At 45.9% G+C, this 27,528-nt stretch overlaps 1 protein-coding gene and 1 long non-coding RNA gene across 3 annotated transcripts; one reads left to right on the top strand and one right to left on the bottom strand.

Annotated features, from left to right (window-relative positions):
- Positions 1-22,161, top strand: LOC117883433. 2 transcript variants are annotated; one of them, XR_004647260.1, is made up of 3 exons: positions 1-275; positions 19,531-19,668; positions 21,306-22,161. It is a non-coding gene; the product is annotated as an uncharacterized LOC117883433 (long non-coding RNA). The 2 variants fall into 2 exon arrangements; XR_004647259.1 differs by having other exon boundaries at positions 1-563.
- Positions 4,969-26,139, bottom strand: TNMD (tenomodulin). The gene is made up of 7 exons (XM_034782726.1): positions 25,940-26,139; positions 25,656-25,790; positions 14,432-14,572; positions 12,835-12,936; positions 10,116-10,269; positions 7,390-7,562; positions 4,969-5,548 (listed from the first exon to the last, which is right to left on the bottom strand). Exons 1-7 carry the CDS (start codon positions 25,985-25,987, stop codon positions 5,339-5,341), a joined length of 963 nt encoding a protein of 320 aa, XP_034638617.1. The 5' UTR covers positions 25,988-26,139; the 3' UTR covers positions 4,969-5,338.
- Positions 26,140-27,528: the final 1,389 nt, after the last annotated feature.

Below are 27,528 nucleotides of genomic sequence, written 5' to 3'. Positions count from 1 at the left end.
ATCAACAGTCTTCCTCACTTTGCATGCCAAGCACCAAAAAAAAACAAACCCCCATCTGGCTGTGAAAAATATAGACAGAGGCAAAACAAAGGCAACACAAGTTACAGGACTGAGATTACATTTGCAAAGGTTGGCCGCCCAGTGAGACTCAATAGTTTGCCTTTGCGACCCTGGAGCCGGTGTGGTTTGGGGATGCTGAAGAAGCCACAGGCAGCCGGCCTGGACTGGAATACTGAGCAAAGGTCTCTGAAAGGGACGCCCCAAAAGACCCCAAGGTGAAAAACCCAAGCGTGGAAGCAAGTTGGAGATTTTTTTTTTTTTTTGTGTGCAGTGTTCCTCTGGTCTATTGGAATTTAACCACCTAAGTTGTATGAAAGGAATGTCAAGGAAAAGAACATGTGTAGTGTATATTGTAAAAGGGGTGAGGAAAATGCAAATATGCAATGCTACTTAATTAAAATCCTCTTAGGCTCCAAGGGGCTACAATAGGTGGTGTTTTCCTTTTTGGATTACTCTGTGTTTTTGAAAACAGGAGTTAAAGGTAACAGGCAATCAGAACTCTGGTAAGTTAATTGTGTCCCTTTTAAGTAAAAGTTTAACCTGTGAATGGCTTTGGATCTAAAAGCAGGCCGGAGGGCATCTGTGTGCTGGTGCGGGTTGCCTAATTGATAAGGTAGAAGCCACTGAAACCTGGCCTGCCTATGAAACAAACACAGAAAAATATGGGGGTAATTCCTCTGTTTTGTATAAGAAAGAAATATTTTAAACCATGACTGATCGCCCCAGAAGGGGTAGAAATATGTTTTTGTCTTTTAGAAAATTAGAAAAAGCTAATGCCAGCTAAAGAGCAATCCAACATACCATGCATTTACTGGTACAATAGAAATTGTGTTCTGTGTCCTATGTCTTTGTGGTGTTTTGACTTGTGGCTAGAATTGTTGTGTTTAGTTTTCTACAGGACAGCCTAGTTTAAAACCAAATGGAAAGGTTAGAGCTAAATGCAGATACTCGTTTATCCAACTTGGAATACAAAGTGGTTTGGATACTATCGGGAAATTCTAAGGTTTTAATATATGTGACAGAGGCTGCACCAAAAACTGATAAATGTTCTTGGAGCAGTGCTGGGTGTACTTTACACCCTGATCACCTTTGGCATTCCCCGGACGGCCACCTGGTTGCGCCTCAGATGCTCTTGCCCTATTTGCTTGCGTGCACCACTGGATGGCACGCGTGAGCAAAGGGGGGGATGATTGCAGCAGTTAACGAGATTGGTATGCACCTAATTTTAATTTGCCTGGTAGTTGGTCTTTTCCATTTCTGTAGTCTTAGATCTGCTGTTTTCCTTCCTGCTGGCCTTGCTATTTTGCGGGCCTGTGCAGCTGATTTTTTTGGGGCACATTTAAGCCCCGTCTTTCTCGGCTGTCGGCCAGGTCTCGGCTATGGGCAGTGTCCTTGGGCGGGGGCCCGCGTCTTATCTTCGGACTGAGTTTGCTAATAGTGTTTAATTCATTTGTTCCCTGCTCCTTTCTTCTTCTTCTCTTCCCCCTCTCGGCCTCTTGTACTTGCAAAGGAAACTTCCACTTTCCACTCACACACCTCTGACCCTCCCCAAAATGCGTTGCGATGCTTGCAATAGTGTTGGCCTCATACAGTGCTGATCTACCTTTCCTGGAGACTTACTGAGGGAGGAGGGTCAACAATATAATATTGCCAGCAATATAATATTGGAAAAGCAATTAAAGCTAGAAAAGCTGCACACCTCTTGGGGACCTTTTGTAAATATTCAGATTAATTTTATTCAAATGTCTAAATGTTGCAATTATGAGTATGTGTTAGTATTAGTTGATGTTTTTCAAGTTGGGTTGAAGCCTTCCCTTGTAGGAGGGCAGACTCCAAGTCTGTTGTGAAAATTTTGCTTAAGGATTTAATTCCAAGGTTTGGCATACCTGTGAGTATCAACAGTGATCGTGGTACTCATTTTACTGGACAGATTGTAATGGAGTTATGTGCAGCCTTGCAGATCCAACACAACCTCCACTGTCCCCACCACCCGCAGTCTGCCGAGACAGTGAAACGTCAGAATGGGATTCTGAAAAGCAAACTGGCCAAGAATTGTGCAGAAATAAACTTAAAATATCGTAACCTGGCAGGGAGGAACTTGTGGGAACCAAGCTTGGGACTGTGGTATTGAGTGGTGGTTTGGGTTTATTCCGGGAACTGGGCTCTGTGCTTTCGGACAAGTACCTTCAGCATGTATAGCCTTCCCTAATTGGCTTTCAGATGATAAATACCAAAGGTGCCTTGCTGCCACAACCACTGCCCCTGCCATTATCCTCACTACCACTACCACCCCGTAATACATCCTAATACAGACAATACCAATGAAACCCAATGGCCAAGGCCTTTACACCTTAGTGATCCCAATGGGATGGTGCCAATAGTGCAGCAGCAATTTGGAACATTTACAAAGGTCAACAACATGATGAGAAATTAGAGCAACTGGAAAAGGCCTTATTATTGGAGCACAGTTAACCCAGGTACAGGCTAGGGTAGGTGAATTACATGTTATTTCTGCCCTTAGTTTAATGACCCAGAAGCTGTTGACAGAGATGGTATTGAATATCACTGAGGCAGGAAAGGAATTGCAGTGGGATCTGGCATGTTCAGAAATTCAGGATTTTCTGAATAACCAGCTCATGGCCATTCGGCGTGATCTTGAGCATCAGGCTTGGCCCACTGCCCTTACTAGTGCTTCAGGAACGCCATCTGATCTGTGGAGATTTTCAGGGTGGAAGTGCAGACGCTCACAGTGCTCTTTCCAAGCATATGGGCCGGTTGGTGGAGTGTGGGCTCCCACATACCGAATCCTGCTGGGTCCGTAGGGAGGATGCAAGTGGGATTGGATAATTCACCAAGATATTTGGGAAATTAAACCACCTGGTATGCCTAGCCAATTTATAGTCAGTGCTCCTGGAATAACGCCCGATGTTTGGATAGGGATAGGAAGCCAATGGACATTTTGGCCTTTAAAGCCCCTGCAGCTTCAGTGGGTACAAAAGCTGAAGCTAGGAGAAGTTGTCACTGTTTATGATGTCTGTTGGGAAGGAATGGGACAAGGAACTACCCTGACAGGACACCTACTTTTCCAAGCTAATGACAGCTGTGTGTATGTTAAGGCCACCACTTTACAAGACATACATTTTAATCTCACCACTGCTACAGGCAATAATATTATTTATTGGCCAGCAGATAGAATTTTACAATCAGCCCTTAGATTTCAGATATCCTTTAAATGGACTGCCTTAGTACCTGACTGGTTCCAAAATTTGCTTTCACTCCTACCAGAGGTCCAGATAATCTCTGAATTACAAGGGCAAATTCATATGCTCCAAAATATATATCAAATTGAAAAGTATGCCTTTCATACAGCCTATAGAGTGTCTACTTTATGTATTAAGTATGACGTATTGTGTTTTATGACTAAGGCTGTACAGCAACCCCATCATATTATTACAGCGTTTAAAAGAGAACTGGATAAATTAATGGAGGTTAAGTCCATTAATGGCTATTAGCCACAATGGATAAGGAATGGTGTCCCTAGACTCTGTCAGAGGGTGGAGATGGATGGCAGGAGAGAGATCACTTGATCATTACCTGTTAGGTTCACTCCCTCTGGGGAACCGGGCATTGGCCACTGTCGGTAGACAGGATACTGGGCTAGATGGACCTTTGGTCTGACCCATTATGGCCATTCTTATGTTCTTAATGGAAATGTTAATGTTTTTATTGTTGTTGTTTAGTTTAGGGTTAGGTTATTGTTGCTGTAAAGGATGTACTAATAATAGTACCTTCCATGTTCATACTAACCATGCTTTGTTGTTGTATTCAGTTAAACCCCAGAAGGTTGTACCATGTGAGCTAGAGTCAGAAATACAAGATTTAATGAGAATGGAGGTTTGAGAGTGATGGTTGTGCTGGAAGCACAAAAGGGGGGAGTGTGGAAGCAGAGAAAAGGATAAAGGGAATTTGAACGCAGCTATCTTAACTTTTAGGAATAAAATAAGAGTCAGGCTAACCGTAAGAGATACTGTTTTTCGACCTTGTGTTAGATAAGAATGGAATATAGACTGTAGCAGGAACTGCTGAGAAAAGTAAGATATCAGAAGGAATATATATAAACAAGATGTGGTTATTGATCATTATTGTCTGTAACAAAAGGTATAAATGCTTACCCTAATTGTTTATCTAACGGAGACCTGCCTGGGACGGGAGGGAACCTCTGTCTGTGTTTACTCTCCCCTTGCAAGTGTCAGGAAAATAAACTGTCTCTGACTTGTTGCAACCAACCTGAGAGTGAAGACTGTTTTCTTCCAGATGGATAAATATGCAGTAACCAGCATGTAGGGGCAATTTTTTCCTTAGGAATGGAAGTGAAGACTACTCTGTCCAACTGGAAAGGCAGGGGGCATGTGAGAAGGCAGAATGCAACTGCACAAGCAGGAAACTGGCCAGGACTTGTGAGAAGTGTCATGGGCTATTTTAATGACTACAAATGGGACAGGTACCTGCTCTAGTATCTCAGACAGATGCTGGTATCTACTGCAGCCCTAGCATCACGCTGAGATGCTGACTCGGAGGGAAGAGTGCCAGCATGCGAACCTCCGGCACCTGGATTTCTGATGAACTAAGTGTCCATAGGAGTCCTGTGTGGTCTCTGTGTCTAGAGAGGTGCTGAGGGAATGGCCACGTCAGTGTAGTCAATCTGTATGCAATCTGGCACAAACAGTGATACGGATACTGTGCTGCAATCCTCACTCGCCTTTGTATGACCTTAGCTAGCTGAGCCCAGCGAGGGACCTGCAACCTGAGCTGCGCGTGTTAGCTGGCTCTGGAGCTAGTGAGCTCATTTGTCAGACCCACTAAGCAGACAGACTGAGTCTAAATGACTTTTCTTTGCAATTGCTCATAGAAAACGTTTATTGTTTGGCTCGTTTCTTAGGGCGCAGCACAGATACAATCCTGCCTATTCATCCTTTGCATGCTGTCCATGAACATTTCACCGCAAGCAGGGGAACGTTAGGCCGCACCTGCTGTGCTCAGCAGGCGCTCAGATGCTGCAGGGACGAGCACGGTATCGAATAGAATAGAACAGCAGCACAAACGGTGTGATCAGCCAGGCATGGCTGGAGCATGCAGCAGGAATCAAGGAGTTAACAGCCTGCATTTTACAGGCTTGTAATACAGGGAGGCTAGCTGAGCAGCAGCGTTCAATAGGGTCCCTCTATACAGCGAGGGCATACATTGGTTATAGTTCCATTACTTCAGCAGTTGTGTGGCCCTACACTCTCCCTAACATGCGTGCCACCCACCAGTTGCATGGCATGATGATTCTGCAGATAACCCTTCCTCCCTGGTAGCAGTAGGGATACGGGTAATAGCCCAGCAGAGGCTCGCACACCCGCTGGCAGTATCGGTTGGCACGGCGACACTGAGCACAGCAGTAGCCTCGTTCATCCCACAAGGGGTGGAACTCGAGTCCGTTCTCCGTCTGGAAGAGAAAACAGCCAGGAGAGGGCGTGAGGGAGAAAGTGCCTGGGGCAGAGCACAAACCCTGGGTTCAGTTATGGGGAGCTGCTGCTGTGCTGATGGAGTACTAGCCCCCCCAAACGCTAGGGGGATGCTTATCCTGCCATAAACACTGCTAGCATAAAATCATGGAATATCAGGGTTGGAAGGGACCTCAGGAGGTCATCTAGTCCAACCCCCTGCTCAAAGCAGGGCCAATCCCCAACTAAGCTTGGGAATGGGAAGAGAGGCAGAGCCACCAGGGACTGGGGAAGGGGGCAGAGGGTGGGTTGGGATGGTCATAGTACGTGAGTGACAAGGGGAAGAGGGGCCATTCAGTAGTGCTTAAATTCAGGTTTGGGGCTCTGAATATTGGGAGACCCCTGAGATCTGACAGCATTTCTGAGCAGTCTGCTGGCTGGCAGTGGAACTAGTGTCGGCTCAGAGGTTCGGGGCAGCACCCCAAACTTCGGATGCTGTATCTGAGCTAATTGAACCCCTCTGGACTAAAGCACTCATGGTATTCCAGTGCTTGGAGCACAGCAGGAACAGCCTTTTCCCTGGTTCTCCAGGCAGGTGTGCCAATGACCATCCGGGTTTTCTGAAGGTTCATTTTGGGTGTGGTTGCAGGTTTGGATAGAGGTTTGAATCAGTTCTTATTTCATCTAGTTCTCCTTGGCCATAGAAGGAACAGGACCCAAAGCAAGAGGACCAGCTTATCTTAGAAATGCAGCTGCCTCGTAGTCTGAGCACAAGACTGAGAGCCAAGGATTTCTGAGCTGCAATCCTGTCTCTGACTCGCTGGGCAAACCATTTAACTGCTTCATTTCTCGGTTTCTCCAGCTGCAAAATGTGACTAATAATATTTACCTCACTTATGGGAATGCAGTGAGGATTAATTAATGTGTACAGCACTTCGACGCTATACATTGCTATATTGTTTTTGTTGTCCACACAAGATCCAGTGAGAATCTAGTAAAATCACCCAGTGGTTACCTGAGTTATTCACCAGAACTTGGGAAGAGAAGCAGGTGGTAATGCTGCTCCTGGGGGGATAGTCGTAGCATGGCTCCATAGAGGAGGGCATGAGCACAGCACACAATTAAGAGTCAATGCGAACATTTGGAATAGAATGGAATTTGAGTGGCCCACCACGTCTTCGCACTGGTTGAAATTTCCGTTTGTAGTGCACCATTTTCTGACGAGTTTGGTACTTTCTCAGCCCTCATCACTAATATCTGAGCACTCCTCAGTCACTAATGGGTTTTAGCCTCACGGCATCCCTGGGAGGTCAGGAAGCATCATCCTCATTTTAGAGCCGGGAAACTGAGGGACAGGTTGGTTACTGAGCTTCCCAAAGGTCACACAGCAAGTCTGTGGCTGAGCCAGGTCTTCCGAGTCCCAGGCCAGTGCCCTGCCCACTAGACCATCCTATCTGCCCTAGTCCTCTATAGGCAGGTCAAATGTGATATTACACCCAAAGAACTGTGGCCTCTCCTATTATGAAGAAAGATTGCAGCCATTTTGCTGTGCTTTGAATTAACAGTGTTTTGGGGACACTATGAGCATTAGCTCAAACAAACCCCCTAATTGGCATGACCGTTCCACACCATTCTAATGTCATCATCATTTATTGGGATTCTTGTTTTAATGCAATGGGCTTTAATACCTGCTAAGGTGGCTAAGAGTCACATGTCAGGGGCAGACACAGGTCAGAAAAAGGTGCTCAAGTAGGTCAGATGATGTAGCTTGAGAGTGTTCCTGCTGTTGAAGTTCAGCCTGAGACTGAAATATTGACAGTAATAATTATTCCCAAGGACTCACATAGTCATTTACGGGAAGATCCTCTTCAGTTAGCTGCCGGGCCCGGCGTTTGGTTCCTCGCCTCGCATCCTTATCCACATGGTGCTCATTCTGTCTTTCAGCCCCATCTCGTTTGGTCACAAGGAAGTGGATATCATCTTCCACTCCATCTTCAAAGTCATGCAGCTCAGGAGCTAAGAGTAACAGCACAAACAATCATTACAAACAACTGCCCTGGAGAGACTGCCGGGACAAAAGTTGCAGGTGGCGTGCTCACCTCTAGCATAATATGGCACAATGCCCCACTAAACCCAAAACAGCACTAAACCACGCCCACCATTGTAAGAACATTGGGTCAGACCAGTGGTCCATTGAGCCCAGTGTCCTGTCTTCCGACAGTGGCAGTGCCTGATGCTTCAGAGGGAGTGGACAGAACAGGGCAATTTATCAAGTGATCCATCCACTGTCGTCCAGTCCCAGCTTCTGGTAGTCAGAGGCCTAGAGACACCCAAGGCCTGGGGTTGTGTCCCTGACTATCTTGGCAAATAGCCATTGACGGACCTATCCTCCATGGATTTATCTAATTCTTTTTTAAAACCCAGTTATACTTTTGGTCTTCACAAAAACTCCTGGAAATGAGTTCCACAGGTTGACTGTGCATTAGGTGAAGAATTATTTCCTTTTGTACATCCTGCTCTTTTGTACATCCAAGACACAGACAGCTCCACGTTACACAAACTGGAAAGCAAGCAAAAAAATGCCTGCAGTGTTGCTGTGAGAAGGAGCAGGGGGGAAACTTTGTCTCCAGTGAACAAGGGGTTCATTTCAGCTCACCTTCCCCCTTCCCTTGTGCAGATGTAAATTGACGACTTAGGACAGAGAGAGAGGCGAATGCTAGGGAAGAGAAGGCTCCACACCTGGGGTCACAGGACGTGCTGACTGCACCTGGGTGTTGTCTGCTGAGCCATCCCACTAGCTTACAGTTACTCTGAAAGATGCTGCAGGTGTGTATGTGGAAAGAAGAGTGTTATATAGTCATGGGCCTTAATGGAATCAGACACTGGCCCATGACACAGAGTGTCTGGTCTGCCAGCCCTTACAAACTGATACATTTTCAAAGCAAGTCACCGGAGATCCTGCCCATGGACAGGTTCTATTGGGCACAAATGCAGATCTCTCTGATTTGACATTGTTCCTTCACAGTCCCACAATGGCACCAGCCTGTCCTGTGGGTGATATCCACAAGACACCCACAAGAGGCTTAATCGTTCAGGGTGCCCCTGTACAGGGAATGTTCATCCAATCAGAATTTATTCTAATGATGTAATGCTTTTATGTTGGCACTCTACATGCTGCAGACAGTGGGCGTGTGGGCAGACGCAGTGGAAGCTGCTTTGACTGGGGTTGGGGAAGGGGCACAGTGAAACCTAAACGCAGTGAGCATGGGGAAGGGGAGAGTCAGGGGCAGTGGGAGGACATCGGGGTGGGCATTCTGCACTGGGAGCAGAGGGAGGCAAGGGCAGCGGGGCAGAGGAAGGACAGTTGGGGTATCAGGTAGGAGGGGAATGAGGTGGTGCTCTGCGAGGGGGAGAGGCAGTCAGGGTGTCAGGGATAAGAGGGGAGTGGGGTGAGTGCTCTGCATGGGGAAGGGGCAGTCGGGATGTCAGGGAGTGGGGTGAGTGGTCTGCATGGGAGCGGGGCAGTTGAGGTGTCAGGAATAGGAGGGTAGCGGGGTGGATGGTTTGTATGGGGGGAAAGTTGGGGTGTCAGTGGTAGGAGGGGAGCGGGATGGGGGGTCTGCATAGGAGGAATTACTGAGACTCGACTTGATCACCCTGCTTTCCACCTGCTCCCCAATGCCACGGCAGCCTCTCCAGCCCCTGGGGTCACGCTCTCGTCCCCAGCAGCCGTGGGGCCCAGCCTCACCTGAGCACATCAAACAACTTGCTTGTTGCAGAAGTGGAAACATAAATCATCCCCTCAATGTTTCCATTGTGGGGCCTTGTTCCCCCAAGTGCACTTTGGTTCCACCACCCCTGCCTGAGGTGGAGTTCTGGTGGAAGCAGGAGACTCCCACTATCTGATCCTTCACTTTAACTGAGCTTCACAACAGAGCAGTTGTCTTTCTAACTGACCTCCACACTCTTGACAATTATTACTCCGAACACAACAGTCACAGTTCTCTTTTTCAATAATAGAACAGTATTTGCTGTTACTCTAGTATCTCTCATCCCAGGCTCTCAACACTGCTTTAGAAAGGTAAGTGTTGTTATCACCACTTTACGATGGGGAAAGAGACACCAAGTGGCTAAATAACTTGCCTGAGGTCATGCAGTGAATCAGTGACAGAATTTAGTTGTCTTGGTTTCCATTCATCTTCTCTAGACACTGTTGGCTTCCTTTCAGGTGCCAAAGAAATGTTTCTCTTTGTTCCTGTGACAGAGGGCAGGCTGAGTGAGGGTTGATAATGAAGGACAGATTGACCTATTGCAGGGAAAAGGCCTAGCTAGTTATATTACACGGGTTGTTTTCTTGTGATAGTAATAAAGGATCTGTCCACATTCATTTCTCTGATTTATAACTCCACTTTGGAAACTTGTTCTGGGCCAGCTCGCAGCATACAAAATTTCAGAGAGAAAGACGGGAACTGTTAATGTGACTGCAAAGCTGTTCCCAGAGATGCGGGTTGGTTAACACATTACTTCTCTTGTGGGAGTGTGCAGGGAAGAGGGAAAAGCCTATTTTACCTGTGATCAGAGTTGGGTGGATCCAGTGTATGGTCACATTTTTACAGATGTCAAAAATTTTGGAGCTCTTTAGGAATTCTTTGTTGTCAATAGGTTTTTCCTCTGGAATCCAGACCATGGATTGTTCAAAGTAGGTAGTCATCACTTCATCTTCCTGAAAGAAGTATGAGGTGTCACCTTGGTGTGCTGGCATAGACCCCACCACCTCCCGTGGCTTCTACCCCTCCTCAGATTCCTTTGCTAAAGACATGACTTATTAAAACAGTGCAAAACATACACTCCCTGTTTTTAAAGCTCCATGGATTTTGCCTTACAGATTTAGGGTCACAGTTCTGACCTCTAGCCCTGGTGTACAGTTAAAATTATGACCAACTGAGCCGAGTTGCTGAGGAGTGTGAAAAATTCACACCCCTGAGTGCCATAGTTAAACTGACCTAACTCCCAGCATAGATGCTAGAATAATTCTTCCATCAACCTATCTACTGCCACTTGGGGAGGTGGATTACCTACATCGCCAGAAAAACCACTTCCTTCAATGCAGGAAGCATCCACGCTACAGCTGCGTAGCTGTAGCACTTGTACTGTAGATGTGACCCCATGGAGTAAGCCCCCTTGATTTATATGGAGTGATAACTGGAGATAATAGATATGGCTACCTAAGGCAATGCAAAGTCTGAACAGGCTAAGCCATGTGGTCTGAGGGGTTTCCATGGGACTAACTGCAAACCCAGGGACTAGGGGGTTGCTTTGTGTGAGAGGCAGGAAGCCAGCAGACACAGCCAGAGATGCAGTGGTGAGCATGGCTCAGAAAGAGAGCATGAGACAGAGCTCTTTGGGGCACAGGACAGGCTTGGAAATTGTGAGAAAGGAAACTACCTGCTGCTGTTTGCTCCTGATGTGTTACTCCTGGTTTACACCTGAGGACGTGACAGCAGAATAATCAGGGACCTTGTCTCTTTCTATGCCTCCTGCAGTTCCTTTGCTTATCTGAGGGCTTGCCTATGCCACAAATGCTTTACCAGCATAGCTCTGTCGGCTAGGGGATGTGATTTTTTTCACGCTTCTAGCCAACAGAACTAAGCCTAACACTAGCTCTCCTTTCTCTCCAGTCACTTAGTGGGTATGTCAATGCTACAGTCAGAGGTGAGACTGCAGCATGTGTAGACATATCCGAGCTAGCCTGGAGGTAGCTTGCTCCAATAACACTAGTAGTGAAGCTGTGGCAGTGTGGGCTAGCCGCTCCATGCCCAGGGTCTCAGATGGGCTCGTACAATCCATGCTGCCACTTGTGCTGCTGCAGAGCCACTGCTATTGTTATTAGAACTTGGTAAATCAAAGCTGACTTGGATATGTCTACATCTGCTGTAGTCACATCACACCTCTGATTGCAGTGTAGACATACCCAATCTTGCTTCAAGAGCCTTCTCCTCTGCAACTACTGCCATTTGGAACAGCCTTCTGTATTTCCTGATTCATCAATTCTCCAACTCCTTTCAAATCTCAGATTAAAACATCTCCTTTCTCCCTTGCTCCTTCCTCTTAAATTCTCTCTCCTTCTGTTACTAATTTGTGGTCAAGCACTTTCATTTATTCCTCACAAGATGCCTTTATACCACTGTTTTCTGTCATTTATACCAGATGTCTCTCCTATTACATTATTCTGTAGTCTATTTTGGCATGCAGATTTTATGAATGAGGCTATACAAGAGTATTGCATTGGATTGCACCAAGCTATTTACTAATACCACATGTATGCAGAATGCTGGTGTGCTATTTACTATTTACCATTGCTAAACTACACCAAGACCCATCACAACAGCCCTCAAAGCTGCTGAGCTCCCCTTCAGATTTTGATCTGCTTTAATCACCATCTATTTATTATTGGGATATTGGGTGGAGGAGAGAAATGATTGCTGATCGGAGTATGCAAGTGTGTGTTTTTCTTGGCTATGCAGTCATGCACAGGAAGAAATGACTAGATCTTAAATCTTAGTTTATCACACTGGGTTTTCCCTTTCTGTTCTCTATCCTGGGAAATACTGTTTTGGTAAAGATTAAAAAATCATAGTTATTTGATGACCCAAAGGCTCTACTAGATTCTCATGAAATATCCAAAGAATCTGTGATTGAAAACTCAAAGGAAGAATGCCCCCCAGAATTTAGGCCCTGAATCAGAAAAGCCCTTCTGCACATGTGTAATTTTAAGCATATGATTAAATTCTGTTGGCTACAATGGGATTTAAGCACATGCATAAGTACTTTCCTGAATCAGGGCCTTACTGATTCACTATTGCCTAAATGTGGCTGCTCTTGTTATGTCATGTCCTTTGCATAATTCACTCACAGAGCACTGGGCAGATCTTTCTGGGAGAACTCATTAGATTGACTTCTGGCGTCTGCTAATCCTGAGCTGCCGTGTGGCTTTTTAACTACAACAGGATTATTGTTCTTGATTCTTGGTATTGTACTGATGGGGATTTTGTCTGTCTTCTGTCTGATCATGTCTCTTTGAATTGTCGTTTTTACCAACAATCCTCTGAAACAGGATAATTTTATGAAACCATCGCAACGCTCATTCTTCCGTAGTAGCAAACTGTCACTGAAGGACGGAGCAGATGGAATTCCAGTGAGAACATGCTCTGATTCCTAGATGAAACTATTGAAGTCAGCTTCACATGGGGTGGCTTATGCAGATTTTTATTTTATTTTATTTACATACCTCAGGTTCCTGTATTTCAGCCTCCGTAGTTTCAGGTATTACTTTAATCTGAGTTTTGATGAAGCATTTTTGAAGTCCTCCAAAAAAGATGCCGGTTATTCCCTAAAAGCAACAACAACCAGGCAAGTGAAAGGTGAAAGTTTAAATAGCAGCACAAGGAGAATCTCACTGGATCACAGTTTAGTTATGTTTTTTGTTAGTTTTTATGCAATGGTGCTAAGATGTACTAAAAAGATCTCCTACGGGATATTGCAATATATGGGTTTGGAGAATGGTGCTATTTACAAATAGCTAAAGGAAGGGATTAATAAAACGCCGTCCTGATACCCACTTCTTTGTAACTATCACATGCTTTAGTCATCACAAATAAATGAATAAAATATTATCTGGCCATTCTGAATGTATGAATCTTCAGCCTTCAACTCTTGCTAGATTATTAGATGAAGATTTCAGGACATGTCACTGATTAGATTATTTCCCTAGGAATTATAATTAGGTTTCAAATAGATCTTATTATCTTGTCATGAGGTTTTGATGCTCTCCTGACAGGCAAACATGCAATTTTTTTGTAGATTTACTACAGTCACATTCATTTGCAAGGATAAATCCAATGACTAGATCTTGATTTCAAACCAGGTTTTCATGGAACATCACCATCCCCACGGTGAAGAGTTCTGGTATTAAATGCCCCTAAGAGCGTATGGGAGAATAGCACCTTTCCCTCTGAAGGATCTTGAAAGCATGCTGTGGAGTGGCATCACTCACTCAGCCAATGAAATGCAATCACCTTGGGGCTAACTCGAGCAGCACTATACAATAGCTTTTAGGACTTGATCTCCCTGAGCACTCCTTGCCCTAATCCAACAAAGCTCTTAAGCAGGTGCTTAATTTTAAGCACATTATTAGCTTCAGTGAAGTCAAGCTTGCATAGGGTAAGTGAAGACTAACTCTGCAATGGAACTGCAGAAGGAATTCAAAAGGGTGGAACAATAGGACTAAGAATTTGGATAGGGTGTGATAGTTAATATATGGGAGAGTATGGTCTAGTGGTTAAAGTACAGGCAGACATGGGAATCAGAAGACCTGGATTCTATTTCTGGGTTTGCCACTGATATGCGGGGCAGTGTTGGACAAGTCACTTAACCTGTCTATGCCTGTTTTCCTATCTGTCTAATACGGGTAAATGTATTTACCTCTGAGGGTTATTGTTCAATTATTGCAAAATACTTGGAGATCCTCAGCGAAAATTCTCTAGCTCCCAACTCTTATTTGTGGAGGTGTCCTATCCAACTATTTGTCCAGGCTTATTCTTGCTTAACATAAGAGACCTGATCAGAGAAGGAAATACCCAGTGTGAAGTGGCTTCAGCATAGATAGCAGTAAGTTTTCCCCCTCCACACTTGGTGTCTCTGCTGTGACTGTGAACAGTGGTGCCAGTTATGATATTGACACTTTCCTACAAGAAACTGGACTGAAACCATCTAATGGTAATAATGTCCTTAAGTCACTCCCAGAGGGCCTACAGATAAAACCGTCGCTGGGTCATGACCATCTGGTTGCCTCGTTGTAGAAGGTTTAGAAAAACTGGCATGCTTACATTTTTAAAGTCATGTATTTCTAAAATTTCCTCTCTGCCATTTCCAGATCTGAATGTCTCTGTTCTGGTTAGAGGATCTATTTCCATCAAAATCTTCTTTTTCTCCCCATGGCTAAAGAATGTGTGCTCCATATCGTATATCTGCGAAGACAAGAAATATAAGCAGAGGCAGTCAGGTCCATCCCAATATTTTAAATTTTGTTGATTTAGCAATTAAAAAAAAAACCTCCATTGTTTTACACTGGTTTTGTACCACAGTTTCTGCAGATGGTTATAAAAGTTCCTAAGCACCAATGCCAAGGGGCCAGAGCTTTGGAGCAGAGGCTATCTCTGCTTTCTAGTATCTGCTGGTTGCTTTTACAGCTGCTCCGCTCACTTTGGGCTCAATCCTACACTCCACTCCAGGCAAAATACCCTAAACCTCCATGTTTGCATACAATAGTGACAAATGTTACAGAAAAACTGAGGCTAGATAGATGGACTTTAACGCGAGTCTTCCCTGAATCAGAAGGTCAGGATCAGACCCTCAGTCCATTCATGTGTTATTAATGGGTGTACCTCAAAAGTAATTGTCCCACAAAGTGTCCACCCAGATTTTGAACATTCCCAACCTGAGGTTTTGGTTTGGCCCAATATACAGATAAAGATCACTTGCAAAAACTGAATCCAGATTCAGGTTTGGATTTCAAGCTCTCCAAAGTTACTAGGAACTGCCAGACCTGACCAGTCCAGTGTCCTTTAACTCACAATAGGCCAGTACCAGTTGCTTTGGAGGAAGGTGCAAGTGGACAATTTAGAATAACCTATCCAGAGGGAAAGTTTCTCACTAACTCCCATAGTTAGCAATTGGTTTGTGTCTGAAGGGTTTATATCTCTTATTTTGTAAATTCTGTCTCATGTAACAGTGGATGTTTTCATCCTTCGTATCAGTGTATAATTGTATTTTTAACCTGCTAAGCTCTTGGCTTCAGTAGGATCTTGTGGCAGTGAGTTTCACAGGTCAACTCTGCGCTGTTTGAGAGAGAAATTTAGTGTAGTAGTTTTAAATGTAAAGCCTTTTAATTTGATTGAATGTTCTCCTGTTCTTGTATAATGAGAGAGGTGAAACAGGAGTTCATGAAATAGCCTTTTCATTCTGTCAGGCACCTTCAGTGAGAGGCATCTGGCTCTAGAACGTACCTTTTTCCAACACAGCTGGAATCAGGTGACCTGCAGGCACCTGGCAAGCCCTAGTTATTCTCCTGGGCCTCTGAGAAGATGGATCCGTTAAAGCCAGGTAAGTAGATTAATAGGAGGGGAATGATAAAGGTTAATGGGCTGGGTGGGTGAAGAAGGACTTGTTCATATTGGTTCTGTTTGCTGGTGCTGCACATGTATTTTATATAACGATGTTGTGGGACAGGCAGATTTTATCTATAACTAAAGTAATTCCAGAGTGTCTCCACTGGTTCACTGTGTAATGCTAGATTCGTTATTCACTCCAGTCCCCACTAGGGGACTCCCTACGCCTTCTAGAACTCTATTTCCACTAGCTCAGGCCTGGTCTACACCAGAAAATAACGTTGGCTTAACTACATCGCTCAGGGGTGTGAAAAATCCAGACCCCATAGCAGCATAGCTGACCTAACACTCACTGTAGACAGTGCTAGGTGGATGGACGAATTCTTCTGTTGACCTCGCTAGTGCCTCTCGCGGAGGTGGATTACCTACACCGATAGGCGAACCCCTCCAGTGGGGGTAGGTTGTGTCTACACTGAAGCCCTACAGTGGTGCAGCACTTGCACTTTGAATGTAGACAAGCCCAACATTCTTTACCTAATGTTGACTGTTCAAGTGCTAGTGTCGACAAGTCTAAACCATTCTCAACACTATGCCAAGATAGCCCATTCCTGGCTGACAGTGGGCGTGCTAATGTAGACAGGGTTTAGGAGCCGGGTTAAAGCCTCCTTGTAATGGCGCCCCTCATAAGGCGTTATGGAAATATGCTTATGAATATATATAACATAACTGGAATATCAGAGGGGTAGTCGTGTTAGTCTGAATCTGTAAAAAGCAACAGAGGGTCCTGTGGCACCTTTGAGACTAACAGAAGTATTGGGAGCATAAGCTTTCGTGGGTAAGAACCTCACTTCTTCAGATGCAGATAACTGGAATATGTTCTGTGCTACATATGCCATGTAACATATCTATGTAAAGGTTATGATCTACTGAATCTATTAATCCTATTTGTATGCATGTATCATTTTTGTACTCAAAGTTATAAATATTGGCCATGTACTGGCTTGATTTCTAAATAACCTTAGTAAGGCATTTAGTCAGTTCCTGGAGAAAGGAATTTGCAAAGTTAAGTGCCCAATCAGGAAGCACTTAAGGAACAAGGCATCTTGGAATGCTCCAATCCTCATAAGAAGTCTTCCTGGAGACATTCAAGATACCATGTGGGCAATAGCTTCTGCCTGTAAAAACTGTGAGTCATGCATGGACATGTAACTTGCCCAGGTGACTCCAGAACTCCATCTTGGAGCTGAACTTTGCATAGGAGAGAGGAGGGGGTCTCCACCCACAAGAAAAAGTCTATTTAAGCCGGTGGGAGATACCTCCATTTTGTCTTCAGCTGGCTAAAGAGAGGGCCTCTCCACCCCCAAAGATACCTGACAGAAACTGGAACAAAGGACAGTGACTGCAAGGGGTGCGAGTGATTGCTGGACCCAGACTAAAAAGAGATTAGTCTGTAAAAGGAAGCATTCTGGAACTGGTGAGGATCTTATCTATATTCAGTTTCTTACTGTATTAGACATAGACTTGCGTATTTTATTTTATTTTGCTTGGTAATTCACTTTGTTCTGTCTGTTACTACTTGGAACCACTTAAATCCTACTTTCTGTATTTAATAAAGTCACTTTTTACCTATTAATTAACCCAGAGTATGTATTAATACCTTGGGGGGAGGGGCAAACAGCTGTGCATATCTCTCTATCAGTGTTATAGAGGGCAAACAATTTATGAGTTTACCCTGTATAAGCTTTATACAGGGTAAAACGGATTTACTTGGGTTTTAGACCCCATTGGGAGTTGGGCATCTGAGTGTTAAAGACAAGAACACTTCTGTAAGCTGCTTTCAGTTAAGTCTGCAGCTTTGGGGCAAGTAATTCAGACCCTGGGTTTGTGTTGGAGCAAACGGGCGTGTCTGGCTCAGCAAGAGCTGGCAGGGAAAGCAGGGGCAGAAGTAGTTTTGGCACATCAGGTGGAAGCTCCCGAGGGGGGTTCTGTGATCCAACCCGTCACACTCCCCTTCCCACACACTTTTCCACTTCAGTCCTCTCACTGTCAAGGCAGTGGTGGATTAAGGGACGATTTAGCAAACTGGCCAGTCCAGACCCTGTGCTCCCAAGGGGACTCCATCCCCCCAGCACAGCTGAGGTTGCACACAGAGAGAACCTGTGGCCCACCTGTGCCTCAAGATCCTGCATCATGCAGATTGAGTAAGACTTGAGAGAGCTCCCTCCAGGGCCCGTTGACACCAATGCTGTATCAACCAGAGGGGGCACTGCCAGTACCAAGCAACAGGAGATGCTTGTACCCAACCCTTGGGCTCAGCTCTGTGCTAGGAAGGTTCCCTCTGATGTGGGCCCAGAAGCAAGATTTCAGTAGCCTCTTCCCCTCCCCGTCTCCCCCTCTCCCCTCCCTCCCCCAACTGTTAAAGCTGAGCCCTTCCACTGCAGACAGCAGACTGTTAAATAGCAGCAAATGCCTTGTGACCGGCCATAGAGGTAAGCAGGGACCCTTTCACCCTGACTGGTGGCAGGACCACAGCTGCCTGCCCTGAGTGTAGGGATTTTCAGAACAGCAGGGCTGGGCCAGATTATTTCATCCTTTTTCTCTGCTTCCCTCCCTCCCTTACCCACAGCATGCTGGGCTGGAGGTTCAGCTACCCCTGAAAACGAGGGAGGTGCAGTGCTACATAGGAAGGACAGGCTGGGGTGGGAGTGAGTCTGGGGGAGGGGGTCAGAGTAGAAAGATCTCTAGGAAGAATGCCAGAGCTGAGACGCCTTCCTTCTCCTCAGAAGATGCCTGAAGCTGGCTATGTCTTAGCCCTTTGCCTTGGACTCGCCTGTAGCCAGTCCCACCTTACCCCATTACTTTAGCTGAGGGAAGCCCTGCTCTGTGTGTGCGTGGCCTTTACAGGGACAGTGTGTCCTTTTCATCTTGTTCCTCTTTAAATGGTGTGTAAGCTCCATCCAAGCCTGCAGAATTCTTGCCTGCTTCTGTTGTGTCTGTCTGTCTTCTGTCCAGCCATAAGGAAGATGATGAAACACTGGCACTGTGGGAACGGAATCCTAGGCGGAGGGTTCACATTGGCGATCCCATAGCTAAGGGTGTGCACTAGAGTGACTAGATAATGGGGTACAAGAATCTTAATACGTAGGGCCAATGACATGCGTGAGGCCTAGAGGAATGGGCACTGTGCTGTTGTCCCTTTGGTCCAAGCAGTTAGCCAATATTGGGGCCTTGTGAGTTTGTTTCTGTCAGAAGGAGAAATGGATAATATGCATCAGGTATGTTCTGTGGTGCAATCCTGTTTATTTACACAGCACATGCTCTCAGCCCTGTGGCCCTGAACACATCAGGAGCAAACAGCAGCAGGTAGTTTCCTTTCTCACAATTTCCAAGCCTGTCCTGTGCCCCAAAGAGCTCTGTCTCATGCTCTCTTTCTGAGCCATGCTCACCACTGCATCTCTGGCTGTGTCTGCTGGCTTCCTGCCTCTCACACAAAGCAACCCCCTAGTCCCTGGGTTTGCAGTTAGTCCCGGGGAAACCCCTCAGACCACATGGCTTAGCCTGTTCAGACTTTGCATTGCCTTAGGCAGCCATATCTATTATCTCCAGTTATCACTCCATATAAAGGCGCTTAACTGCTCTTTCCATTTAGCCTGAAAGAAGTTTTAGAAAGGTCTGTGATGGTCTATAGAAGGCAGTTATGAACACCTTCCAGCATAACAGTACTTCCATGTCTTGTACCCTCCCCGTGCTGAAATGGGCGAACAGAGAATTAATAGTAAATAGTGTATCTCCCATACAATCTGTATTACTCTTCACAGGTTCCTGCTGCTGCTGTTGCCAGCTTTGGATGGTGCTAGGCAGCTCTCTTGTCTCTGTTGTTGCCTGACTCTTAGGGGCTGAATAGCAGAAGATGCTTTTGAAGCATACAAATGATCCTCCTGGAGCAGTTAAACCTGGTGAGTTGTCTTCGAGATTCTCTTTCAAGGATAAAACAGTGTCTCTCTAAAGAAAGTCCTCAAGCAAAGGGCACAGAAACCCCTGAAGAGCCAAGAGGGGAAAAGATAGTACTCACGGTGCCTGAATGCAGTATGTTCTCTAATTCAGCAGCAAGGCAGAGGGCTGCATGGTTCGGGAGGCAAACACCCCTCTTGTCCCCGCAGGAAGCCCCTCCAGGGTAGGTCAGTGGCACATGGGGAGTGAAATCTGAGGAGGTTTCACTGCTGCACCTGCTGAATGTCCTCTCTGGATAAAAGTAGCACTTGCGTCTCCAGGGCTGCTGGTCAGGTGCCTTTCTGGACCTCTCTATCCTTTCTTCTCAATGACAGAAAGCTGGCTTAGGGGTCTGGCGGTGGGCTGCACAGCTGCTCCCCCACAGACTGACAACTTGCAGCCCGTCTTCACCACCCTGTGGCTGGCCAGTGGCCTGTGTGAAGTGAGATTGGAGGGTCTCCATCCAATTCCCAGTAGAAACCTGTCCACACATAGCTGGCAGGATCTGGCATCCTGTTGGCACTCTCAGCAGAGGCCAAAGACTGGGTGGGGATGGGGGGAGCTTGCACCAGGTTGTATTCATTCTGTGGATAAACAGAGGCTTGTGTCTCCAGGCTATCAAGGCAACAGTCCTCATGGAGCCAAATCCTAAGACTGGGCAACCTGACTGTGTGCAGAGAGGCAGGAGAAGGGCTTTTATTAATAATAAAACTTAACTCTTATATTGTGCTTTTTGTCTGTAGGGTCAAAGCCCTTTACAAAGGTGGTCAGTATCATTATTGCCATTTTACACATGGGGAAACTGAGGCACGAAGCAGTAAAGTGACCTGCCCAAGATCACCCACAAAACCAGTGGCAGAGCAGGGAATAGAACCCAGCTATCCTCAGTCCCAGTCCAATGCTCTAACCATGCTGCCTCCCACTTTAAAAATTAAAATGTATTGATAATGTTCGGTGTCTCCCTGACATTCATGAGCATCTCTCGATAGCTAAATTCAGAATTTTTAAAAATATACTCGTTGATAGATTTTACTTTATGGAAAAATTAGGTTAAAGGCTAGAAAATGTTGGCGTGCTGCCTGCTCACAGAGGCAAAGTATGGGCTGTGTTTTAAATCATCCACGAAAGAATCTGAAACCATATTGTAGACTTACTTTAGAATCCCCTTCTGTTTCAGGGGAATTATTTTTCCTGTGAGTTGGCCAACTAACCCATTCGGAGGCTTGGCTTAGCTGCACATTATTTGGAGAGTTGTGAAATTTTTAATTGGGCTTAAGAGATATTGATAGTTTTGAGAGTCATCTCAGAATTTGCATGGGGAACAAGCTCTCCGCATTGTGATAATCACTTTGGTTTGTTATCTTGTCATCTTTGTTTTGTCCATGTAATGCTACTAAATGGCAGGTTCAGGTTATTTCAGTGTTAATGTATGAAGGTGGAGTGCCTGGCTCCAAAGGAAAACTGCAAAGTGGAAAATTGGTTTGTTGCTACTTTTTACTTCTTAAAGTTCTATGAAGAAAGCCAGAAAGGGGGGGGGAGGTGTGTGTGTGTGTGTGTTAAAAAAAGGGTTTTGTTATTCTTGATTTTTTTTTTTTAACATTAGAAATTCAACCCTTGCCTATCCTGATTTTCCTGGAAGACTCGATGGACTGCTGGAGAAAGAGTTGTCTTGTGAGATCACCAGAGACTGAAATCAGAGCAGTTGAGAGGAGAAGGGGTGTTTGGTCAGGCTGCTTAAATCTGGTTTGATTTTTGTTAACAAACATGTTACTTTAACATCCACCATTGGGGAAAAAATCTTTCTTTGCAAAAGATTAAAAAATTCGTCCCCCTTCAATTGAGGGCTGTTCTCGAGTCCTCCAGCCAACCCAAAGTCAAGAGCTGATAATTCTAACATTAAAATAATCCAAACAAGCAGGAAACTCCCCCCAAACTTTTCAGGCTTTCATTTTACATTACAGTGAAGCCCAAAAGCCACAAACACAATGTTCCTTTTCTTTGCTGGCCACTTCTGTTTTAATAATTAGAAGACCGGGGTCTTCTGTCTTTCCTACTAGAAATGTTTTCTCTTTGACTCTCCATTGCAATGTTAAATGGCTCCTCTTGAGTACTTTGTAATGTTTTTACTTTTTATTGTTTAGTCTCCTAGATGTTTGTAAGTAATATTTCTATCCCTGGCGGCTTGGCCCTTTATGCATTTGGGTAACATTGCGCGCTTACTTTTGCTTTACCCCTGCCTCTCTGTGCAGCGGTAGCTATGAGATACGGTAGTGATGTCTATTGTGCAGTCTGTCCCCCGTAACCTTTCATTTAAGTATGGTGAAGACCTTTCCTGACAGGGTTAACTGCTTGTGCTCCCATTGTGTGACTGGCAGGCTGTGTGTAACTACAGGAGGGGTCGGCAACCTTTCAGAAGTGTGTGCCGAGTCTTCATTTATTCACTCTAATTTAAGGTTTTGCGTGCCAGTAATACATTTTAACGTTTTTAGAAGGTCTCTTTCTATAAGTCTATAATATATAACTAAACTATTGTTGTATGTAAAGTAAATAAGGTTTTTAAAATGTTTAAGAAGCTTCATTTAAAATTAAATTAAAACGCAGAGCCCCCCCCAGACTGGTGGCCGGGACCCAGGCAGTGTGAGTGCCACTGAAAATCAGCTTGCGTGCCGCCTTTGGCATGCGTGCCATAAGTTGCCTACCCCTGAACTAGAGGAACAGTAGAGACTCTGTGAGGACCCAGCAGCAGCTTGGAGATGTGTGTATGGCTTTTATTTCTTTTTGATGATAAGAAAATAAACTTTCAGGAAGTGGGACACTTTTTAGCAGAATAGAACGATCACACTTGGGGCCTGGACTGTTTGACAGTTTAAAGTACATTCTGCTTTGAAAAAATGGTCTTCACATCGTAAAGCTAGGTGTGTTTAAAGGGAGTCTCTTTCTTGACCAATGCCTTTTGGATCTCTGGAGAGACAAGGTGGGTGAGGTAATATCTTTTATTGGACCTGTGTCAGCCAGACCCATCCCTGTAGAAAGAGAGCTGCACTGGGCACACATCTCCAGGGATGGGGCCTCTAGTACCACTACACATGTAGGTCTATTGTTCTCCAGGCCTTTACGTGATTAACAGAGTCCTTTCTGCGCTTCACAGCAGTGGCGTAGCCAGGGTTGCAGCCGAGGAGGAGTGGTGGAGAAAAAAGGCGCCGGTCCTTCGGTGGCATTTCAGCGGCCTTGCTCATGCGCCGAAATGCTGCCGAAAGATGGAGCGGCGCATGCGCAGGGCCACCCCGCTTCCCCATCCGGAGCGCTGTTCGGGGCACCGAGACCCCTGGCCACGCTCTCAGGGCTGGAGTCCCGGCCGGAGCGCCGGGAGCCCGCGGCCCCGCTGCACCGGCCGGAGCACCGGGAGCCCGCAGCCCCGTTCTGCCAGCCACCCGGAGTGCCGGGAGGCGGGAGCCAGCAGGCCAGCCCGCGGCCCCGTTCCGCCAGCCACCCAGAGCGCCGGGAGCCAGCCTGCAGCCCCGTTCCGCAAGCGCCACTTTTGGGGAATGTGGTCAGGGGAAGCGGCCGCTTCCCCTGAACCCCGCTAGCTACGCTACTGCTTCACAGAACTGTCACATCTAAGCCACTGTAAATCAGTGTCAGGATGAGGTTCATCTATTGCTCCTGGGGCTTGACCCAGAGCCTCTTGCACTCCAAATCAGCAGCTATGTCAGGAACTTCGATGAGTGACTTGGCTGAAGTCCTCATCCACTCCTCTGTCTGCTAGAGAAAGGTCCAGATTCATTGTTGCCCTTGGGCCCCTCTGGGCCTAGGACAGGTGTAAGTTGGGTTGCCATCTTGCAGCAGCGCCAGGTGCGTGGGGTGGCTGTGGACAGGGTGGAGGCAAGGTGTGGGTAGGGCAGGAGAGGAAGGGGGTAGATTTGGCGGTGGGAGGGGACATGGCTGGGGCGGACCAGTACCCCGGTGATTATGCACCTCTGGAAAGCCCCACAAGGGCTCCTGAAACATGGGCACAATTTAGGACAGTCCTCGGGGCAATCCTAGCCTGCAGCAGGGAGTGGCCCCTGAATAAGGGTGGTGCAACCTGCCCCCTCTATGTCTCTGCTGGAGTCTGTGTCACAATGAGTTCATAGTGCTCTTTTCTATGGCAATTGTTGGCTTACTAGGCCAGGGCCCCTTTGATTGCCCACTGTTAGCTAGGTAGCTCCCTGGAAGTCAGCATAGCAGCTGAGGCTAGCTCTTCTTGAGCTCAGACAATTTGATGGCATTCAAGGTATGAACCACACGTCTCCAGGCAGGAGCTCTGTGCCCAACTAAATGCTGTGATAGCAGGACTGTCAGCTGAATTCGGTTACAAACCTACTGCTTGGCAATGGGCTTATGGGCGCAGATGATTGGAATGAAAATATCTCCACCAGATGTCGGCTCTGAATAACGGCAGCTTATTTTAAACAGATGTAGTCAAGTAAAGTAACAAAGGCAAGACCAGGCTTCCAGGCAGCCTCAGGGCTGACACAAGCATTGGAAGTGCCCACACAAGCAGCATCAGAGCCAGATCATAAAGGTTCCTCCCATCAAACCCCTTCCATCCCCCCATTGAACCTCCTCTCACCACCCCTTACTGTGCAGAGTGAAATTCAGTCCTGCGCAGAGCGTGCAAAGCCTGTGTAGGTACCACTGAAATCCCCCTTCAGCCTTGGGGCAAGTACTGAAGGACAGCTCAAGCAGTGCCTAGGTCTTGCACAGGCCCTCTGTGCTGAGGTGAATCTCGCCCACAGGGTGAGTCTGAGAGAGCTGGGCTTCTAGCCCGTGACCCAGGTTTCCCACATTGTGCTCAAGACAACAGCTCCTGCTAGCTGGTCCAGGAGCTCCAACCCCAGGCTGTTCTTGGGCCACTCTCTGTACTGGGACTTTATCTGCAAGCAGAAGCCTGGTGGAAGGAGGCAAAAGGACAGGGGAAGGCAAGGACCAGGCACAAAGTGGCTTGTTGGTGCCAAGGTCCATGTTCTTGCTTCGGGTGTGTAGTGGGGAGTTTACAGTCCTTGCTAGGTATTTACGTGGGTTGTGATAAGTGGTGTCTTTTCAACGTCTGAGGTCAGGGCTCGTGCCTGGCAGACAAACCCCTCTCAGTGGGACACGTGAAGATGGTGCGGGAAGAGGTTTGGAGGGGAAGGTAACCAGCCTATCACATGTAGATTGGCTCCAAAATACGTGCTTTTCTAATCGCTGCTATTTGAACATCTCATCAAACAGAAAATATGTGTCTAAGGATAATGATCCTATAAAAGTGGAATTTCCCCAAGGAACCAAGAAATATTGGGCCAGTGGAGTCAGCAGAGTTACACTTTGGCCCGTGATGTGGTTTTATTTCAATCTACCTTGTGCTACTCTAGATATGTACAATGGGGATAAGAAGACTACGGGCTTAGGAACTGAAAATAAATTAACACAATCCAGTTAGCAGAAACGCCTCTGAAAGCAAGTCTTTCTCATTGTCCCCTAACATTGCAAACACATTAAAGTAAGAAATATAAATCATGACAATCAATCATTCTAGATTCTGGCTTCCTCTCCTCTTTATGTGGTGGCATAATGACTTTTCCACCAGTTTATGGTAAGATAATTGAAACAAAATGGAAAATAGTTTCATACTTGTCATAAAATTTGCTGCTGGTGAAATAAAGTAATTTTAACTCTTTATAGCTGAGATCCCATCTGGTGCAATTATTAATTATGAAAATATTTCACTAAAAACACTAAAGGCTAGATCTGAATAATGAAAAGAAAAAAGTCAGCATGAATATTCTGTAGTGTAAAAAATGTTTATCACAATATTCTATGGATTTTTAGAGTGAGCAGTTAGCAGTATTGATAGGTGTAATATTGTAGAAAGATTGATCTCACTATGTAGAATTGACACTCTAAAATACTGGATCAGTGAATATTTACTTACTTTTTTAGGTGACGGGTTCCAGAAATATTTGACACCAAAAAATATCAGAATAAGAAAAATCACCAGTACGCAGAAGAGCAATCCACAGATCTTGTATCTTTTGCAGATCTTCTTTCTTGTCTTAGATGCTTCTGCCTAATTAATTACAAAACAGCAATATCCAGTGGTCTGCTTATCATTCCAAGGAGTGCTGAATACACATATATATATACACATATATTATGTTTTAGGTAATAAATATTACATGGGAAATTCTGCAATGGTAAAGAAAATCATTAACTTACATCTAAAAAGTGACAGAACTTGGGGCTCTCCTGAGAATTCTTTTCCATGGTCTCTAAGTAAAATTTCCTTCTCTCTGTGTGTGTAGAGAGTTCGGAGAAACCACTGCTGAGGTGGAGTTACAAATGATCAGGACTGAACATGCCAGTGAGGAGAAACTCTGTACTACAATGATTCCAAAATGTCATGCTGAAGCCTGCCTTATCACAGGAGTCTATAATGCACCAGTCAAAGTGTGTATATGTGCGTGGGTGCCTATTGCATCCGTGCTGGTGTTGAGGTGTATGGGGGGCAAGCGATTGCCCTGTGGGTTGGAAAAGTGACTGAGGGCGACCTGTTATAGAACAGCTTTCACTCTACACCTACAGTGGCAGTGAATAAGCATTTTATACGCTTACTAAAACTGGACAGCAGAAGAGTTCTGCCCTATCTCCCCCACACCCTTGCATTCTCTGTCTTTCCCCCTTTGTTTCACCTTTCCAGCTGTGCCTCACATCAGCTTTTTCAGTAACTCTAATGTTGCCTCCCCCCCCCCCCCCCCCCCCCCGCTAACTCTCTCCCTCCTGACACCTGGGTCTTCTGTGAGCAGCTTAACTAGACCAGTCAGGGCCAGCCTGTAGGGCTCTAGATCTGAGCCGGCGGTGAGGCACGGTAGCCCTTGCTAGCTGTGTGTGTGTTTATGAAGGGCTCTTCAGAAGCAGCCCCTTGGTCCTTTGCTGGGGCTGTGGAGCTGGGAGATGAAATGGGGTTGCCCTCGCTGATGTCTGGCTGCTGGTTGCTTTGGAGCCCCTCAGTGGAATGACTACAGTGTCTAGGACACTAGAGTAGCGCTCTGCCCCTCCTGGATCCTTTGTCTGGAAGCACTAGGTCAAATTCAACTCTGGTGTAAATGAGCGGAGCTCCCTTGACTTTAAGGGGCACCTGCTTAGACCAGGCACTGAATGCTGAACTGCAATGCAAACATGAAAATGGAGTTAAGCCTGGCAAAATTCACCAACGCCCCATTCCCCCCAAGTCCCCAGGCTTTGGGGCATTCAGTAGAGAAACAAAGTTTAACTAACTTTTTATGAAGTCTTATCTTCCTCTGTGAAATCTTCGTGGCACGTCCTGGTTTCCAGAAGATGGCTCAGCGTGTGACCTCACGTACCGCAGCAGAGTTATTGAATCCACGCTCAGTGTGATCTCACAGCAGGATGCATTCTGGGATATCATCAGTGAAGCAGGAGGTGCCAAGACGCTTTCACAGGGAAGGAATAATTTTAAAAAGTTTATTAAAACACGTGTCCGCTGTGCCTTTAACTCGTTGTAGCATTGTTGTCACCTTTCCGCCTGTGCAAGGGATATGAGTGGCAATGCAGAGGCTGGACAGAGATCCGTAGTGGAGACCACACCAGAGCTCCTGCAGTGTCTTCCTTTATTCAGAAGCTACTTTGCAATTTTCTGGTGTAAACGTCCGAGTACAAAGCACTCAAGGCACAAACTAGTCTTACATATACTACAATACATACATAGTCTTCAGCAGGGAGGGAGCACAGGACTTTCAACCCCAAATACAGGCGTATCTGTCACTGGCACTGTAGGAAATTCTTTT

The sequence above is a fragment of the Trachemys scripta genome, chromosome 9 (assembly GCF_013100865.1).
Source record: "Trachemys scripta elegans isolate TJP31775 chromosome 9, CAS_Tse_1.0, whole genome shotgun sequence".
In the NCBI taxonomy this organism is placed as follows: domain Eukaryota; kingdom Metazoa; phylum Chordata; order Testudines; family Emydidae; genus Trachemys; species Trachemys scripta.
The sequence above is the reverse complement of the archived record's forward strand: the minus strand, read 5'-3'. Positions and strand labels throughout refer to the sequence as shown.

Bases quoted from the DNA above. Each gene is read 5' to 3' on its own strand.
- TNMD (XM_034782726.1), bottom strand. From the start codon at position 25,987: ATGGAAAAGAATTCTCAGGAGAGCCCCAAGTTCTGTCACTTTTTAGAT. The intron at 10,270-12,834 runs GTATGTAAATAA...TACTTCTTTCAG, and splicing joins CTGAAATACAGGAACCTGAG to GAAGATGAAGTGATGACTAC. The intron at 5,549-7,389 runs GTGAGTCCTTGG...TTTCTCTTCCAG, and splicing joins ATCTTCCCGTAAATGACTAT to ACGGAGAACGGACTCGAGTT.